Source organism: Apium graveolens, chromosome 2 (genome assembly GCF_009905375.1).
Source record: "Apium graveolens cultivar Ventura chromosome 2, ASM990537v1, whole genome shotgun sequence".
Taxonomy (NCBI): domain Eukaryota; kingdom Viridiplantae; phylum Streptophyta; class Magnoliopsida; order Apiales; family Apiaceae; genus Apium; species Apium graveolens.
In genome coordinates, this window is record NC_133648.1 from 5,358,030 (window position 1) to 5,378,920 (window position 20,891).

At 32.9% G+C, this 20,891-nt stretch overlaps 2 protein-coding genes across 2 annotated transcripts; one reads left to right on the forward strand and one right to left on the reverse strand.

Moving 5' to 3' along the window:
- Positions 1-432: 432 nt before the first annotated feature.
- LOC141706778 (uncharacterized) lies at positions 433-2,028 on the reverse strand. The gene is made up of 4 exons (XM_074509605.1): positions 1,870-2,028; positions 1,684-1,784; positions 1,437-1,579; positions 433-812 (listed from the first exon to the last, which is right to left on the reverse strand). The coding sequence occupies exons 1-4, from the start codon at positions 1,919-1,921 to the stop codon at positions 665-667; spliced, it is 444 nt and encodes a 147-aa protein (XP_074365706.1). The 5' UTR covers positions 1,922-2,028; the 3' UTR covers positions 433-664.
- Positions 2,029-16,321: 14,293 nt separating this feature from the next.
- LOC141706779 (tubby-like F-box protein 5) lies at positions 16,322-18,971 on the forward strand. The gene is made up of 5 exons (XM_074509606.1): positions 16,322-16,791; positions 17,131-17,498; positions 17,616-17,703; positions 17,785-17,917; positions 18,019-18,971. The coding sequence occupies exons 2-5, from the start codon at positions 17,157-17,159 to the stop codon at positions 18,683-18,685; spliced, it is 1,230 nt and encodes a 409-aa protein (XP_074365707.1). The 5' UTR covers positions 16,322-16,791; positions 17,131-17,156; the 3' UTR covers positions 18,686-18,971.
- Positions 18,972-20,891: the final 1,920 nt, after the last annotated feature.

The window sequence follows — 20,891 nt, forward strand, 5'->3', positions numbered from 1 at the left end:
GTTAATCATCCCTATAATTATGTTTTTTTCAATTTAGACTCCGTGTAGTTGGTTCAGAGTATTCTCAAGATCAAAGCCAGTAATGCAGGAGACACACGCTCTGGTTCAGAGTAATCTCAAGATCAAAGCCAGTAATGCAGGAGACGGTTCTGATTAATCTCAAGATCAAAGCCAGTAATGAAGGAGACACGCCCTCTGGTTCAGAGTAATCTCAAGATCAAAGCCAGTAATGCAGGAGATGGTTCAGAGTAATCTCAAGATCAAAGCCAGTATTGCAGGAGACACACACTCACCGTCATTACTACATAAGGTGGTTTTTGTTCGCAAATAACTTTCTGATTACTAACCAGGTAACCACATTGCTTGTTTTTAAGCACATTGCTTGTATCAGAACATGTGTGCTTTAAAATGACAGGACATGATATCTTCTCATTATTTTGAAATCTGAATAGCCAAAATTTTAATGCATAAAGATGGTTTAAGATTTACAATACTATGCTGTTGATATATTTTTGCATCAAACCCAAACTAACATGTTATACATGTCATTATAACAGCTCTGCAGTTGGTCATATTTGTCTACTATAAGTGCACTCAAACATACACAACTTATTTTTGTACAGGGAGTATGAATGAGTGCAGCTACATTGTAATGATATTAAGATCAGGTGCTAATGCCAGTACGAGGATGATGTGGCTTGGAGGCATCCATGTCCGGCACGTGGAATTGCGCTGCGTACTTATGCTGATTTTTTCCTTCTTCTGAAATCACCGGTGGCTCATTCAGAAATGCCGAACTGGTACTCGTCCACCTACAAACACCAAAACACACAGGAGCCTTGATCAAATTTCGCGTAAAACCAACAGGTACCTTAATCACTCACATAATCACATTTCTATACACCCTAGTATTAGAATAAACATAGTATGGCCCCATAGCCAGGCTACTTTTTCTTTCTTAAACAGAGCAAGACTTTTAAGGCTTTAACCGTGCAGCCGGTGCCACCGGCTGCCGAAAAACATGGTGTGAATTGTGATGTTGCTAGATCACTCTTTGATTAACATAAATTATTGTCAACTGGGTTTTGTTAAGTAATCAGTCCGTCTCTTTAACACTCCCCCTCATTAACCCGAGTCCCTTTCTAAACCGAGCTCTTACACCCTGTTAAATATACCATGTTAAATAACTAGTTCGTCTAAAACCTTAAGGTGGTAGAGGAGGGTTTCATCGGGATCTTATACTCTTTAACAAGTTTAAGGATTATCTTAAGCTTAAATGGCTATACTTATAAATTGCTCCTATAAATTAAGTTCCAACATTGAAATTTGTAACTAGGGTGTAACATGTACAAGTTAAAAAATGTATATATTTCTGATTTATAAGTAATCTATAAGTGTCAGACAAAAGGACCCAGAATATGCCCATGTATGCTTACCAGCCATTTTTAAGTATCAAGCTGTGCAAGTCAACTTCATCTTCTTCATCAGCTTCCATGTCCAAGAATCTTTCTTTGTTGTAGGGTGGAACAGAGCTTGATCTCTTAAAAATTCTCTCTGAACTCTTTACAGTTTCAACTCCCTATAAGAAATCGAAAAAAAAAATATTCACCCCTGAACGATAGAGGATAAACTTTTACCACTAGGATATCTCGTCACCTTTGTAAACACAAAAAAAACATGCACCTTAGAAAAAACATGAGTAAGTTCCTCTTCTGTTTGCTTCTTGGACTTCCAGTAAGTATCAATTTCCTCTCTTGTTAGTGAACGGTTCCTTTGATGCTTCACTGAAATTTGTTTCGAAAATTTATATTCATTCAACTTAATATCTGCAAATTATAAGTAAAAAAATAAAGAAGAAAAAATAAGTACCTGTCTTAGGATCTGGAACATGAGAGTCCCAACCAGCCATAAGAGAACCCATAAGCTTAAGTGATGTGAATGTTTTTGATCTTGATTGTTGAGGTCACAAGTGTGTGTTGCTGTGAAAATGTATTATGAGATTGACAAATAAATTTATTTCATATTTTATAGAGTAAAATTTGTTCAGGTGGGGTCTAATAAGTTGATCTTATCTGATGTTTGATCCTGTAGAAAATATTTGTATACTTTTGTGTAGATAGTTGTAGATAGTTGTTGTGGAAGATAAGATTGGAATTGGTGATGTCAAACTTATAAATGCAGAGCTAAATCTCGGGAGCAAACAGAAATGTAAAATTATTTGATTTTTTTTTTTTTTGAAATAATAGTACTTGCATTAAATCAAATCATGTGAGAGTATATATGATAAGAATGAGTAACACTGTCCCACTCATGTAAGCCTGACATAGAACGAGATACAATTTTATTTACAGACCTAGGTATAAAATGTATTAGCACAATTTCAAAATATTTAAACAACTCAACACAATCATTAATAATAGAATGAAAATAAGATCCGGGACTACTATTGCATGCATCCGCCAATAGTTTATTTTAGATTATTTGATTCTGAATTATAAATTATAAAATGAATCTAATTTTAGCGTTACGTCGGACTTGTTAGATTGGATGACTTTATAATTATTAAAATTATTAATTATTATTAAAATAAAAAAACAGTATTACGATTATGATCCTCTGAAACTATTATTCATGTCATATAAAACAAAGAATATTTATTTGATAGAATAATTATTGACAAAATGGCCGAAATACCCCATTTTTGAAATTTAACTGCCCAAAATAGCAAAAGATGCGGAACAGTGCCTGAAATAACCACTAAATACGTATTTATAACATGCGCATGTATTTTTTAAAATAATAATAAATAATACGCATCTACAAGATCCGTAATCCTTTTTACTTTTTATTGAAATACGTATTTCAAAAATAAATGCGTTTTCATTAAAGAACAAAATTAAATACGCATTTTCTGAAAACATATTCTTTGTTTTTTAAAAAATTGAACACATACCTTCCAAATGCGTATTCAGAGGGCGTTTGGACGGAATATCCCGCCGGTAGATATTTTGGATTTTGTCCTCCAAATTATGGGTATTTTAGTTTTTCGCCTATTATTATTTTGTCAGATATTTATTATGAAAAATGTTAGATCTAAATTGATATACAAAACGGGTCACAAATATTTCATATCATGAATGCATTGGCTATATTATAATTAATAATAATAATAATATATTTTTTCATTAACATAAATTTTATCAATAAAATTATTTTCAAATTATAAATTTCACGTTATTTGCGAACAAATTTTGTTATGACATTTGTTATCTCTGTATTATGGAGTCCACCAGACCGGTAGTAATTTGTTTAATGTTGTGCAACTCGTTTTGTAAAATTTTCTGTGGGCAGGATATTTATATTCTATTGACAGCCCACAGGATCTACATGAGGATATAATTGATGTGTTTGATTGGGTTTGGTCAGAGTCAGCCACCGAGTCAGAAGAAAGATATATGAATTATCATGATAGGAACTGATCCCCAGCGGATATACACCAGCCGTATTGTTTCATTGCAGGTGCATTCACCCACCGCAGTGAAACATTGTGTCAGCCCACAATATAATATTACGGCTGGTGTATCGTAGCCAAGTTGACTGTGGATGTTTATCCTGATATACAAATATGTAAACACTATGGATATCAAAACAAGTTGTATTGGTATACAAAATGGGTGAAGCTGTATGGTTTTCAAAAATCATCTGGGGGAAGAATAGTGGCCTGGTCCATTTAGATTTCAACCCAAAAAAAATAGATTTTTATTGGGTTTGGACTGTGCATATTATCTTCTTTTATTCAACTATTCAAGCCCAAAGACACTTTGAACCTTCTTTCTCTCACAAAAACCGATTCTATAAATTGGGAGGATATTAGGATGGCAGATAATCGAACGATAAAAAATCTATTCTATAAATTGGGAGGATAATGGGATGACAAAAAGTCGAACTTGAGTCATCACCCTCCCTATCCTATAAATTCGGAGGATAATGGGATGACAAAAAGTTGAACTTTAGTCTATCACCCTCCTAAACTCTGATAGCACATTGAGTAACCAGCTCATTTAAATCTCTTATACGATATTGAGTAATTAGTTTATCTAAATCTTAAAGTGTTAGAGTAATGTCACGATAGAATCATATTGTTTAACAAATAACAATAACGTTTGTTAGAGTATTTTAATCAAAAAAACATTTAAATATCCTATTGGGAATCAGTTACTCAATTTTAATTAAACTTGTATTAGTTTATTTTTTGATAAATTTTGAGGTGAGACTATTTCATCACCATAATCAATAACTCAATCTTAATGTTTGAATTTTTTATTTTATAATAATATTAAAACTTACTATCATTTTATGTGTATTAAAGTTTAGATTAAATGTATATACTTTTCTAACTTGTATTAACTTATAAAGAATTCATATATACACAAAGTAATGAATTCACAAATCTTCCGTATTTTTTTTATTTAAGTGATCTATAAAGAATGTAAAAATTATAAAAATAATAATAAAATCGAATATGTAACATGTCGTACACACAAAACATCAGTCCAGAAGTAACACCTTCAACAATTTCTAGTTCATGTAAACCTTCGCAATAACTAAAGTTCATTTTAGAGAAAAACAAATGAACAAAAATGAACTATATATGTATACATATATGGTGGACATATGGTCCATACAAACTCTTGTATTTGTTAGATGATTGTTTCTTCTTTTCATGTTAGGACCAGTACTTGTACAAGCACATCTGTATGTGTCATTTCTAGGGCTGTAATTCCGAGTCCGGCGGCTCTCGAGCTTACCCGGCTCGAACTCGTTTAAATAGGCTCGACTCGGTTCATTTAGTTAAACGAGCCGAGTTCGCGCAGAGATTTCGGCTCGTTTAATTACTCGAGCCAGCTCGATTCGACTCGTGAAATTAAATGAGCCGAGTTCGGGTAGAGGTTTAGATTCGATTAAGTGTAAAATTAAACGAGTCGGCTCATCCACCTCGTTAAAATCGGCTCACTTAGCTAAACGAGCCGGTTCGACTCGACTCGTGAAATTAAATGAGTCGAGTTCGGATAGAAGTTTAGTCTCGTTTAAGTAAACGAGCCGGCTCAGCTCAAATTATGTCCGGCTCGAAACTCGGCTTGCTCTGCTCAAATTAGAGCCCTGGCATTTTTTTAAAGGCAAAAGGAGCCAATAAAATAGTATTTGATAAATGACAAATAGAAGAACCAATATCTCCACCAAATTTATCCACCTTGTCTTCATTACTTTGATTTCTTCCACTTTGTTTCTTTGGACATCATTATTCTTGATAATAGTTTTCAAAATAAGGCAGCTCGGGTATTATTAAAGTAAAACATTTTCAACTGTTCCAACTCCACTTTAATCAGATTTTTTGTTGCCTTAACTATGTATAGATTGTGTTTGTTTGTTTTTTTGAAGGTGGAAGTATCTTATTTGTAATGAGAAATTAAGAACATAGCACTGCTGAGTGTACTAAAAAGGCCCTCTTGAAATGCCAGTTATAAAAAATGCAATAGGGCTGAATAACATTTTGACTCTTAAGATATATAGCGTTATATTCATCAGCCCCAAATATTTGAACTCATATCTTTTAACCCCTAAAATATGAAATTTCATATCATTTAACCCTTTTTATCGTTACCCGTTTAAATCAGATGGGCAAAAAAGACATTTACCTTTCGAGTTGTACCGTTATGGGTCAAAAGGTATATTTCGTATACGGATGAAAAGGTACATTTCTTACATATTTATTATATCTATTAGCCCAACTATATTGTAGTGTATCTTTTAAACCTAAAGGTATAATAAATGTACCTTTTTTTTTGCCAAAGTAATTAATGCACCTTTTAACCTTCAAGATATAAAAAATATATTTTTTAACTCATAACGGTACAATTCAGAGGAGGGTAAATGGTTTTTCTCTCCTTTGATTTATACCGGTAACAGTATAGGAGTTCAAATATTTTAGGCTGATGGATATAATACTATATATTTTAAGGGTTAAAAGGTCATTAAGGCCGTAACATATGTGATTTAGGATAAGGGAAAGGTCCCTTTCAATGTCCCAAAATGAAATGTAATAACAGCATACAGATAGCTGCAGCCATAAGCCAGCCTAATCATAATCCGGCAGGCAGGGTTGTTCCTTCTTAGATTAGATCAAGTAATACAAGTCATGTCACGGGACATTCATGACAAAAAAAATTAAAAAATAAATTAGAGAGCACTTTCAAAAAAATAGTTAGAGAAAGTCAAATGAAAATTAGGACTGTGAGTGTAACTGCAATTAAGTACTCTCTCCGTCCTAAAATGTGTTTGCTATTTTGATTTTTTTACAGTTAATACAAACCGGAAATTAAAAGTATTAATAATCAAAAATGTGCATTGACAAACGTGTCCAACACAAATCGAAAACGTTTTTAGGGACGGAGGGAATACTAAATTCCGAAAATAAAAGGTGTTCTCTTTCAGTTAGCTGAAATGAGAGATGATTCTAATACACTTACCGAAATCCAGGCCTCACTCGGAAAGAAAAAAAATTCTAATTTTTGAGTTTTTGTTTAATACAATTAATTTGTCATAATATCTTGTTGTTTACTCCCTCTATTTTTTATTATATGGCGAAAATGAATTTTTTCGTCACCCAACTTATTGCGTGTTTAGAAACTTACCACTCAACTATAATTTTTTTTATTTTACTCACTAATGTTAGGTTCGGATTTTTTTTAGTCACTAACGTTAGGTTTAGATTTGATTATTAGTATTTTGTTAATTTTCTATAGCATTATTAAAATATAGTGATAATTAGTACAAAAAGTGTCATATGTATCTTATAAAAAAACTTAAATGTGTCTGAGTTTGCTAGATACAGATGGAGGAGTCGTATAATGTCTGAATTATATACGTATGTTATATGAAGGACGCATATTGTTATTTTAAACATCTGGTAACAACGTATGTATATACATTGTAAACAGACGCATAAAATCGGTTCATATACGTCTGTTACTTTTTAGGTGGGGTACTAAGCTCAAAACCAAAATTATTAGGAAGAGCCATCGCAATCCGTACTAAAATTATTGGGAAATAAAAAAATAAAAAATTTAATATAATCAAATTAGCAAACTGATCATAAAGTACTTATAAAAAAATAAAAAATTACATATCAATATTTTACCAAACGACACTTTCAAAAACCCAATGAAAATCACCAATCACAACTCCTTCATGCAACTTTTACCGAACCAAAATCAAAACTATAAACCCATCTATTCTAATAAAATTGTGAAACAAGTATATATATATAAACACAAAAATATAATAATTTTGTAATAATGTGAATTTGGTATTAAATCAAACAACTCTCACAAGATATTTATCTTACAAACATAGTTTTATAACTTATTTTTAAGATTTTTTTTTTGTATATAAAAATTTAAACATTAAATTATTATTTAAAAAAAAAATTAAAAATAATTCATGAAACTACATCTTTTAGGAGCCTTAAAATGTTTGTCAAACTCTCATCACCAAGGTAAACGTCTTGAGAACATATGGAGTACTAGATATAAAGTTATAGACATATAACAAATCATTAAAATATTACAGACTACCACTATATTTTAATAATGCTACCAAAATTGACATAATACTAATAATCAAATCTGAATCTAACGTTAGTGACTAAAAACAAATACGAACATAACATTAGTGTGTAAAAGAAAAAAAAATAGTTAAATGGTAACTTCCTAAAAACACGATAAGTTGGGTGATGAAAAAATCCATTTCCCCTATTACATGAAGTTTGATTTTTGTGTACACACTTCTAAGTGCTTTGACCGCATAGTTAAAATAATAATTTTTAATTTTTTCTTTTTGTGAATAAAAATATATAACTAAAACTTTAATTTAGAAAAAAAATATTATTTAATCTATGCGGTCAAAGTACTTAGAATTATGTGCAAGAAAGTTAAACGACATATAAAAGAAAACAGAGGGAATATTAATCTTGTCTATCAAGTTCTCACAATATAAAAATATGGACATTGGTCGTAACTAAACTAACCATCTTTTCATTCTATAAGAGCAAGTGTTCACCTATTAGTTAAAATGTCTAGGTGTCACCCTAATATACCTATTAGGTAAAAATAATATCACTCCAACCATGAGACCTGTTAGCAATAATTATAGATATCATATATCACATTCTCTATATTTATTGATCTTGTAGTCATTAGTTAAATTATTCAGATCACATCGACGTCGGCTTTACATATTTAAACATATAACTATACATACATATATATTTATATTTATATTACATTTAATATATATGGATAAATATTCGTATTTTATATTTAATATTTTTAGCTTATATAATATTAAATATAAAAATATTATTTTCTTATTAACCAGATTTATTAATTATTTTGACATACAATTGCATATTTATAAAAATAGTAATAAATCCAATATGATAAAATATGATAGAACTATACATTTTATAATATATAATAGATTTTATTCATTATTATTTTTTTATATTTAAATGTGTTATATATTTTGAGTTTTAATATTTATTAAATTGCAATTATATTCAATATTTTTCATTACATTTATATTTTATTTACACTTTTATTAGATTAAGTATTAAATAAATTTATTTTATCATTTAAAATATGTATTTGAGTATCTGAAAAATAGGTAAAAATAATATTTTTGAATATAGCTAATCATTATAACTAATACCATTTGCTTGAAGGTTCAACAAAATTATAGATAATGATAATTTGGTTAATCATTTTAGCTAACGTGGTTCGAGATACTCTAACTCCTATATATATCGAAGTAGAGGAGGAAGATGCTGATCAATTTCTTATCTAATTTGCAAGTCCCCATCTATTATCTCCTTGTCTAGCACATTCAATGGTAATCCTTGAGCACACAACTTTCTATCACTATCAAAAGTGCTCGAAATTATTAATATGAATGCAACTTATAATTTATATCCTGTCATCGGTTAGTGTCTTGATTTTGATATATACTAACTATGCTCCATGATAATACTAATTTTATTCGAAGATAATATTAATAGCATTTTTTCAGTAATTCTCCATATCCCAATTTATCTATCATGTTTGATTTTTTACGGTCAAATTGACCCAACTTTGATCAAAAAATTTATTTAGTACATTATCGAAAATATTTATAAAAATTAAATCATTAGAATGTATGATTAATATACTTTAATACCTATTATTCAGTTTTTTAAAATAATGAAAAATGAGTTTTTATTTACGGTCAATTTTGAGACAATTTGATCTTCAAAAGTCAAACAAGACATATAAATTGAGACGGAGGGAGTATAACATTAATTATTTTGAAATTTTTTCTTTTGGATAAAAATTTAATATCTAAAATTCAATATAAAAATTTAAAAACATGTAAAAAATTAAATAGAACGAACGGAGTATGAATTTAAGTAGGAGTTATAATGATGAAATATTATATTAATATTTTTTTAGATTAATCGAGGTGCACGTAAACTGACCCGGCCGAAATTGTTCCCTACAAAACAAAGAGATCAAAGGGGGAGAGCGAGGTTGCACACGTGCGAGTGTGAGATGGTCCGGGGACATGAATAGCAAACAGGCCCGGCTTAATGTCAGCCTTCGCACATGTCAAAAACGGCCCAACAACTATACCGTATTTGTAATTGAACAAATTATTGGACTAATTTATTATTATAAAAAATATTTTACAGTCATTACAATCCAGATTTATGCTCTCTGGTTCTGGTCTGGGGGCCAGCCTTCGTATATGTTTCATGTTCATGAACTTACGTTGATTTATTTATGTATAAAAAGTTATCATCAGTTAAGCGATTATTGCAACTAGCATAATATCTCAAGTCACATGCCGTTTCCAGCAATATATCAGAATGAATGTATAATTTTTAAAATTTAAATTTTTTGTGATTAAAAAATAAAATATACAATTCCTAATAATTTAATTAAAGTGTACAGAAAATAGCACTGAAAGTAATTTATGCTCGATAATGACTTAGACATTTAAATGATGATTTATATATTGTGTTACATTTATTCTATTTCTTCTATTTTTCAGGTTTTGACGATTCTGGTGATAATAAATATTTTGATTGTACTAGATATATGAATTAAATATGATTTTGTTTATAATTTGTGTAATTCTAATATATATGAGCGTAAGATGATGAAAACTTGTTTCAAATAAAGTAGAAGATATCTCCGTCCAATGACTCCAATCTCAAATTTATCGTGTTAAATGTCTGTATAATGTTATTAGATTATATGCGACAGTGTTTAATTTGCAAATATATACATATCTGCTATTTTATGCACGAGATATGTACTTTAGAATATGTCATTGCGTGTGGTAGGGTTGATATCATATCACATATATTTTATGGTATAGAGACTAATGTAGCGTAATTTTAATCGTTATCCATTTTGTTCATTAATTATTTCAACATTTTTTTATATACAGATTCAATAATCATATATACTGACTTTTCATGCCAAACTTTTATAAATTCGATAAAATTGCATAGATATCAGTACTCAAAATTTTAGTAATCATATATATATATATATATTTATAGAGTAATTGTATATAAAATATAAGTCATAATTTAAAATTTGCTATTTAAAAATTTACCATTATAAAAATACATATACACGTAGTTTAAATTTTAATACCCATATATATTTTGTTTTACCAATATAGAATATGGAAAAAAAGGTTTGTTGGGTACAACACATGTAACTTTACCCGATCGTGTGATATAATCTGGACCAAATATTGAGTACTTTTTAAAACCGGGTCAAAAAATAAACCAAGTTAGTAATTTTGATATCCATTATTTATTGAATCTGCGATTTGCCTTATAAAGGTCTCCAACACATTAATTCATGTGAATGTAGGAGGACACAAACATCTTATTTCATTGGTATAATGTCCTCGTCGATCTAATAAACAAACTTTTTAAAAATTCTCTTATTAAAATAACGTTCCGGTCAATCCCCGTAGTGAAAGTACTTTGGAGAAATCCTCGAGTAGAAGAGTCTACATGAGAGTTAGAGTCAGACATACTTGATAAATATCCTCAATTGTTTAGTTGAGTCAGATTCTGGGGACAGAATTATTTAAGGGGGGAAGGATATTATGACTCATATATTTTGTATTATTTTAATAGTGTAATTGTTGAATAATTAATTAAATAAAAATATGTGTACTGGTTTTGACAGCTGTGTGTTGTTCTCTATTATATAGGTGTGATCTATTGGTGTATAGGGTTGAATTGTATAATTAATTATTGAGTTATACTGTTTGTTTCACTTTTAAAAGTGATTTTATTGCAGTTTTATTTTCATAAATAATTGGATTGTCTTTAAAATTGTTTTTATGATTTCATAATTTCAATAATTATTTTTGGGATTTTATAAAATTTAGAAATCAATATTTTATTGATTATTTATCTTTAAATAATTGTCTAGTTTCATTTATTTATAAAATCAGTATTTATTTCCAGAATTCTTCAAAAAATACGAGACACATATTTTATTAAGTTTACGATATTCTGAGAAATTTAAAATTATTTTGAAAATTTTTGGATTTTGTTTCACCCGCGCGTTGATTCGTTTAATTGTTTAATGCAAGTATAAATTGTGTTTCGGAAATGGCTTTAAAATTATTAAATTTACGTTTTATTAACTTCGGGATATTTATAACATTTTAGGAATATTTTGGTGATTTTTCAAATTTGTTTTAAACGTGACTCAGTTCGTTAATTTCGAAATTCGAGGCAATTTTGGTTCCCGGATGTGTCGGGGATACGTATCAAAATCTTATAAAAGAAATTGACACGTATCCATTTAATTCGATACGTGTCAACAGCAGAATGGATAATCACAATTTCTAACCAATTTCTTAGTCTCTCTTCTCTATTGTGTGTATAGTGTGTGTGTGCGCGCGCGCGAGTGTTAGTGTGTGTGTTGTGTGTGCGGCGCGTGACCGTTTGTGCGGTGGTTGTGTGTTTCAGTTGGGTCGTGTTGAGCTTCTTTTTGGACTTTGTTTTGGGCTCCTGTTGGACTGAGTTTTTGCAGTTGGATTTAACTTTGATTTCCTTTTTCTGCAGGGATTTATTGATTAAAAATTTATGATATTAAACTATAATTCGTGCGGGAAATAATATTAATCGGCGAAGTTTATTTGGAAGTCCGAAGAATTATCGGGCACCAATAAATTTTGCCGCCATCGACGCTGAGCCTCGGCGAGTCGGCGGTGATTATTTTCATCTGAGTCCTAAATATATAAAATAAATAAATAAGACGATTCGTATAAACTATTTTCGAAACTAAATAAATGTTTGTGTTACGAGTCGTATCGAAATACGAATTGTGAATTGTCTTTTGTTGAGATTTGGACGTCGATTATGTTTCGACGGGTAGGCTTATAAATAGAGGAGTCGCTGTCAAATTTTTTTCTAAAAAAATTATTTTTAAATGCGAGAAACGTACTTTACGATATAAAACGTGTTACCCTTATATGAATGTTGAATACGTGATTATGTGTATATAAGGTATACGAGTCGGGTTATCTGGGTTGTTAGGTCGAGGATATCAAACATGTCGGTATAATTAATTAGGTTATTCTGCTTCTGTATATCCCAATCGAGTCTCGCAAGGACCGAAGTCAGCTTAGAAGCTACTTAGGGTTTCCGAAAGCGTTGCAAGACAAGTACCCCTGACCATTCTTTTATGGTTCAGTACGTATGGATAGACTGTTGTTTTATTCTCGTAAAGGAACAAAAACGTTTTAAGTTACGTATCCCCTGTAGTTATAAATAATTGTTTTCAAACCTATTTCGGGAAAAAGTAACTTCGAAAGGTACCTATCTCGAATGAAAATGATTTGTGAACCAGTTTTACGTGTGTTGTTAAATGAATGGTTTTAAAATGAGATAGGTATAAGTGTTTTGAAAACTGGATAAAACGATCATATATGGGATACACAGGGGTCAGAGTGGCCTAGTGAGGTTGCGTAAGAGGCTAATTCGGTTGCGTGCATTACATAACAGATTAGTCCAGCAGATCAGAGACCTAGCTAGTCTCTGAGTTCCGGAACAGGTGTATGGGATGTCAGTTGGAGCCATCTGGTGTTGATAGCCTGATCAACTGTCTTCACATATCCGTTACGTATATGATTTGGCTTTGTGATTCCCGTAAGGGAATAAATGATTGATACATTTGAATAACAAATGTGAATAGTATGCTAAAATTGGACTCTGGTACTTACACAGCACACAACTACGTTTGTTTTATAACGAGCATGTTAGTCAGTGATATCTAGTTTTTTTGTATTTACTGTTGTTCGAAATGACTTACAGATTACAGATTTCTTTTTAATTTATAGTTATGTTCCTATAACTGTTTACTTTACTGTTTTTGTCTTGATATTCATATGTTGGTGCTGCTGAGCGATTATATGCTCACTCTTGCGACCTGTTATATATATATCACAGATGCTTAGAAGACCTGTCCGACCTTGGTAGAACAGAGTCTCAGCCCCTTTAGGACCTGGTTCCTCTGAGGTAGTTTGTATCAGACCATGTGTGGTCTGATGAGTTGCTGAATAAGTTTAGTGTGTCAGACTTTTGAATGAATGGTTTGTAATAATGGGTAACTTGAATCATACTTGAACCTGTATCGGATCTTGGTTTGGGGTCGTGTTAGCATAATATTAATAATAATCTTGTATTTTATATTGTGATTTGTTGTGTTTAGTGACGTCAAATCCTGACTCCGGGGTTGAGGCCGTCACACCAACCCTACCCTTTATTCATCGGTTTGGTTCGGTTTGGGTTGAGTTGAACGGTTTGTTAAAAGTCATTTAAAATAAATAATCGATAGAAAATATATTTATGATATGAGACTACTTGTTGGGACATACGAATGCAAATAAGATCATGTTGTGTCATTCGAGAATATTTGTTTAGATATCTTTCGGAATACATATCATTACTCTACGTTACACTATTAGGCTTATTCGTAGTAAAATATGTTTTATATACAAAAAAAGTACAAAGGACCTCCAATGGTGTATGAAAAATAAATTATCTAATTGAGTATATATATATATATATATATATTTAACCCCACTTAATATCGGATTGTAACGGTTCGGTTTAATCGGTAGAAAATAGGGTCGATTTGGGTCGATTTAATCGGTTTCGTCATCGGTTTAATCGGCAGAAAATAGGGTCGGTTTGGGTCGATTTAATCGGTTTCGTCAACCCATTTGCACCCCTAGTGGTATTGAAGGAGAGAACTAATGTATTGACTTAGGTTCTATTCCCGCTGACAACATTTTTTAAAAATATATAATAAATACACAGGCGAATCTATCATTTCACGAGAATAAAATGCCTCACTAATTTTATAGACATGTTGAGCTATTATCTATAGAAGTGACAAGTAAAAAATTTAGAAAGGGGAATTAAGAAAGCGGCATCGTGACTCCCTCAATTTACAATAAAAATAAAGTGTGAAATCTATTTGCAAAAATTATTATATAACATATAAATTTACACAATTGTTTATCAGGATGCGGACCCTTTTTAAAAGGAGTTTTTTTTATGTGTTCATGGTTACTATAACATTAAATTTTATGCACTTTTGATGAGTTGTCTTATTTTTATTGCTGAAAAAATTTATACATAAAGGGGTCTATAACTAAAAAAGAAATACTCAAACTAAGAGTTTAGGGTGTGCCTCCGATTAAAAAAACAGTTTTAGAAATTTAATTTTAAAAAGAGGAGGGAACTCAGGGAAGGAATAATAAAAAAAAGACAAGATGCTCGGAATGGAGGATAATATGAAAGCGCATTCTAGGACGGTAATTATAACCCCAAAAAGCATGCATCTTGTTTCATTATTTTGCATTATATAACAAAACAGGCTTCTAGCTCACGCATTTGGAATATAGTCGGGTGTAATCGAGCCGAGACGAGTTGAACTGTCAGGTTTGACTCGAACTTGATTAAAATAGTTCGTATTCGAGCTCAAACTTTATTTTTTTGACTGATATTCGAGTTCAAACTTGACTAAGCCTTTAATTTCAAGTTCGAAACTCGGTTTGTAAAAAGTTCGGTAGGCTTAAGTTCGGCTTGACAACTCGAATTAATTTCACTAAATATTAATAAAAACTTGAAATATGATCGATAATAAATAAAAAATATTAAAAAAATATGAATATTTATATAAAAATATATTTATAATAAAAAATTTAAAAATAATAGAGGCTCGATAAGGCTCGCGAACCTTATAAGCCGGGTAATTTGAAACTGGAGCTCGGCTCGGTCAAAAAAATGAAAAGTTCGAGCTTGGCTCAATTATTTCCGAGTCAAATTCGAATTTTTTATGAGCCGAGCTCGCCGAATTCAAATTTTTTGTGAGTCGAGCTCGAATAACTCACGAACAATTTGACTCGTTTACACCCATAGAATATACTAATTGCTATAAATAGTTAAGAAGCATAATTTACATGCAAAAAAATACAAATAAGAAAAAAAAAATCCTTACACTTTATTTTACTACCCTCCAAGTCACCAACGGTTCTTTTCGCCCACATGAAACCAATGTTTTAATGACAAAAAACGTAAAATGTTTGCAATCAAATAATTGCATGGAGCTTTAAAACAATATCTAACACATGTATTTTATTCCAATTGTATGATGAAAATAGTGAAAATAATCTTTTTACCAAGCCCCTCAGTCATTATCTGTAATTAAAAATATTATTATTATTTATTTCATTTAACTCCCAACTCATATATGAAATTTTGTATTCAAATCGAAAATAAAAGTTCACCAATCTATAACAGGAGTTCGGCACGCACTTTAATGTTTTTATTATTAAATGTAGTTGCATAATTTTTTTTATTTTTTTCTAAATAAAAATATAAAGTTAAAATTTTTATTGAAAACAAAATTTTAAAAATAAATTACAAAAATATATTTTATATTGCTGTCGTGTGAAAAAAAACGGTAAAGAAATAAGGGGGACGGGTATTAACATAGAAGATCAGCGTCTACCTTTCGGTTGCATGCCTGGGGACCCATACTTGAGTAAAAAAGGTTTGAGTCGATCTAACGTTACCCCAATCTGCAGTTAACTAGCCATTTGGCCTTTGCACCAACCACTCATACACCTCCACGTGTCACCAAGATCATGCATAAAGGTTTGAGCTCTCATTCTCACACTGCATTGCACCCTCCACTCACCTCATTAAAACTACCAAAAAATTCACAAACCGTATACTTAAATTTAATTCCACATGAAAAGTTTCTCGAAAAAAATTTCCCGTCGAGGCCAAGGCACGGTGGTGCTTGACGGTGGTAGAGTTGAGACAGACAACATGTTCACCTAGTGTTTAGCATTAGTCAAAAGAAAACAAGCTGTTAAGTGTTGAGGGAAGAGACACTTGACATTTTAGTTTTGTTTTTATCCAAGACAGTGGAACAGATTTATTCATTACATGAACATACATTTGCATAGTTTTTATACTATGCTTTGAACTTGTCCAAGTGAGTTGGGGTGCATTTTCCAATCTGATATTGTAGTTGCAGCTTAAACTTTGATTTCTCGAGGACATCGAAATGCGTTGAAGCTTTGCTTCTTGTCTGCTGTTCTGGATCTCATCAAGTTTCTCTTAGTTGCAAATACCAGGTTTTTGCTTCTTTTTCTATTACTATACACCAGAAATCTTTAGTATTGATATCGAGATTTATGAAAATTTCGTTCTTTGTGTCTGTGAAATTCGAAGGTTAGCCTCCTTGGTTCTCCCCGTCTTGTATTCAACAAGAAAGTCCTCTTAATTAGAAATTCTGAACTGGTTGTGTGTGTTTTTTAATGATTATACTATGAGAATTAATACAAAAATAAATCAAGATTCTGTTTGTGTTTTTTGTTCTTACATCTTAGTAATTCATATGTGTGAATTTGATCTTTGATAGAGTCATGCAATTGTGAGGACTATGTGTTAAGACATTCTAGTTTTGGTTTTAGGTTGAGATAAGGAATATTTCTGGAAAATGCCTTTTAGATGCTTTCTGGGAAAATCTCGAAGGGGTTTAGATATAACATCGAATAGGACAGCTGACCGGAAGTGTGGGACTGGTCGTGGGAGGTCTTATGTAGCCCCTGAAAGGTTTTCATTTCCATCAACAACGGTTCAGCAGAGCAGGTGGGCAAATTTGCCTCCTGAGCTGCTTCTTGACATAATACGCAAAATTGAAGCTCACGAGAAATGGCCTGCACGTAGAGATGTGGTCTGTTGTGCTGCAGTTTGTAAGTCGTGGAGGGATATGACTAAAGAGATTATTAGAACTCCAGAACAATGTGGTTTGCTCACATTCCCCGTGTCATTGAAGCAGGTACCTTCATCCTTTTGCCATCTTTATTCCTGCTTCACATGTGAAGTTTTAGTATTTTGTTCTTGCTTATCTATACTCTCTATGGTGGTTGATTTTGTTTTTCTTTTTCGTTATTAGCCTGGACCAAGAGATTCGCCACTTCAATGCTATATAAAGAGGGAAAGGGGCACATCAACATATCGGTTATATCTCGGGCTTAGTCCAGGTAACGAGCAGTTGTGTCTGCAACACGGATTTTACATAGTTTAGCTTCTGTAAATGCTAATACTTCTGTGTTGAACTACAGCTCTGGCAGGGGAAGCTAGTAAACTGTTGTTGACAGCCAAAAAGATCAGAAGGGCCACAAAAACCGATTTTGTAATATCCTTGCTTGCTAATGATTTTTCTCAAGCCAGTGAGGCCTATGTTGGGAAGTTGAGGTTAGCTTCTTCTGTTCATCTTAGCTCTTCATTCATGAAAGAAGTTATAAGTTCAATCAAATAACAGCAGTAATTAACCTATATTGAATTTTTTGGAACAGATCCAATTTTCTTGGAACCAAATTTGGGGTGTACAACAGTCAGCCGGCAAGTGAAAATCCAGCTGAACCTGATCTCCGTTCATATCAGAAAGAATACAAAAGGAAGGTTTCTCCAAGTGTAGCTGTTGGCAATTATAAACCAGCCACCATAAAATACGAGCTTAATGTTCTGCGCACAAGAGGGCCAAGAAGAATGCAATGTACCATGCATGCCATACCGTTTGCTTCAATTCAGGAAGGCGGGACTGCTCCTACTCCATCGACATTTGGAAATAGCATTGATGAACAATGTCATCCCTGTACAGTCACGCAAGAAAATTACCAAGAGACTAGCACTGCAGACCCCTCTAAAAAATCAGAATTGGCCCAGAGTACAAGAGTTCCATTGATTTTGAAAAATAAGTCTCCTAGATGGCATGAGCAATTACAGTGCTGGTGTCTGAATTTCAAAGGCCGTGTCACTGTTGCTTCAGTCAAGAACTTCCAGCTCGTGGCAGCTGTTGATATATCACAGAATGTTCCACCTGCAGAACAAGAGAAGGTGATACTACAATTTGGAAAGATTGGGAAGGACATTTTTACTATGGATTATCGCTACCCTCTGTCTGCCTTCCAGGCCTTCGCTATATGCTTAAGCAGTTTTGATACGAAACCTGCCTGCGAATAACCATTTTATCTATGTTTCTAGGAATTAATTGTAGATATTATCCTAAGAAGTTCTTCAGACATTATCCTTTCAACATTGTGAACCTTTGAAGAGCATCTCTTGGCCTATGTGATGTTATTTTCGGAGATCATATCTAACTTCCAGAATGTGTATGATCACAGAATCAGAATTGTTGTGATGCCAGTTGTATTTCTCATCTTTGAAAGTTGTATTAGTGTAGATTTCTTGTTAGTTGTAATATGCACTTTTTGTAAACATCAAACTTAAATAAATTTACATTACATGACATTGTTATTCATATTTACCAATTAGCAAATGTGTAGCATTTGCAACTCCAAAATAAAATAAAATTGCATTTTTATGGGATGATGCAGCATCCTTATTCTTCCTCTTTGTTAACGCATTGAACTCTGCTACTCGTAAAGGGCTTGTTATTTGTATTCCCATCAATGTAGCTATCATCCATATCTATGATACTGAATTTTTTAGGATGATCTGGATCAGAATCGCTTGGTTTCAGGAAGGGGCCTCTTCGGTATCTCCTCGGATGGGGGGATCATATGTAGATAGCTAGGTGAACACCAGGATTCCTTTCAGTAATGGAGCTGTTCATCAGAATGGAGTTATTGATGTCCTGAACATTGTTGTTTACAAATGTTTTTTGCATGTGGTTTCCTTGGTCAGTTTTGTTGTTTGAACTCCTGCGCTTGGCACTTTCGTTTGTTTCGTTCTCCTTAGGACCTTCAACAGGTTCAGTTTCGTTGGCTTCGTGTTTTTTGAATGATCCTTCTCCTTTTGCTGATTCAGAAGCTAGTTTCATGACAGCTCCTTTGTTTTTTCCTGCCAAAGCTATAACACTTGCTAGCTCTTCATTCTTGGAATTCTCTGTATGTGCAATGGCCAGCTTACTAGCAAACGTAGAAATGTTATTTCTGAGCTCTTCTTGGAAGGAGACTCGATCTTCATTTTGTATCACGAGGTTTTTACGAGATTTACTGACAATACTTTTGTTGTCTGTGTGTTGTGAAGACTTGGTTTCATATTTTTTTTGATCAAGGCTGGAGGCTTTTGGAACTTTCGTCTCGTTTCCATAAACCAGATGTTGATTCTTCAGCTGGTTATGTTCTGCCTGAGATGCAATCTTTAGCTTCTCTTTGTTAGGTGATGCTAATTCTGATGTCTCGGTGAAATGCACAGCCATTGTCCTCTGCTTGGGCTCTTCTTGTGCCACAAAAGAGGTGTTGGGCTCTTCTCGGGGTATAAACTTTGGCTCGGACTGATCCTCCAGTGGTTGTGATTGAGAGACAGCTACACTTGGTTTTACGGATACTGGTGATAGAGGCTTATCGTAACTAGCAGAAGGCTGTGGGCTCTTTGTTTGAGTTGACATTATTAATGGAGAAGGGAGTCGTGTTACTGTTCTTTCTGTTTGTTGTGCATTAGTGGCTGTGAGGGATGGTGAGGAGGTAACTGGAGAGTCTTTCTTCGGAGGCTGAAAGTCTAACTGTGATGGAGATTGGGGTTGTTGGATTGTTTTAAGTTGCGATGATTTTTGAACCTGGTTATGATCTGGTGATGAGGACTGAGAGCCATCTCGTGCTTTAGAGGATTCATGCCATGAAGATGAAGGCTGAGGGCTGGATTTAGATGATGGGAGTTCAGTAGTGTCTCGTTCTTGAGAACGTATTCGCCATGGTGATGGGGATTGAGGAGCGGCACTGAGTTGAAATGGTAGCTGAGAAGTGGCACTAGACTGAGCTAAGGTTGAGGATGGTGATGGGAGCTGAGATGTCGCTTTGGAACGAGTTTCAGAAGGTGATGTTGGCTGAGAAGATTTTTGGGATTGGGACTTGGTTCCTAGTGACGCTTCAGGTCGGGAAAGAGGATCAATTGCTGCAGATTTCTTTGGAGACCACAATGGTGGCGCCTGGGGTGGAAATGTGAGGCCAGAAGTAACGGTGATGGACTCACTTTGGCGTTGGTTTTGAACAGTAGGTTGAATGGGAGGAGGTGTTTGCGCTGGGGCTATACCCGAAAACCTGAATGGTCTTTGAACAGGCGTCGTGGGGTTGACATTTGGCTCAATGTTTGTTTGAGGCTGAAATGTACTTAAAGGGGATTCAGCACGGGGAGGGCTTTGAGTTGTTTTTTGTTGTGCATTTGTAGCTGTGAGGGACGGAGAGGATTTGATTGGAGATTTGTTAGA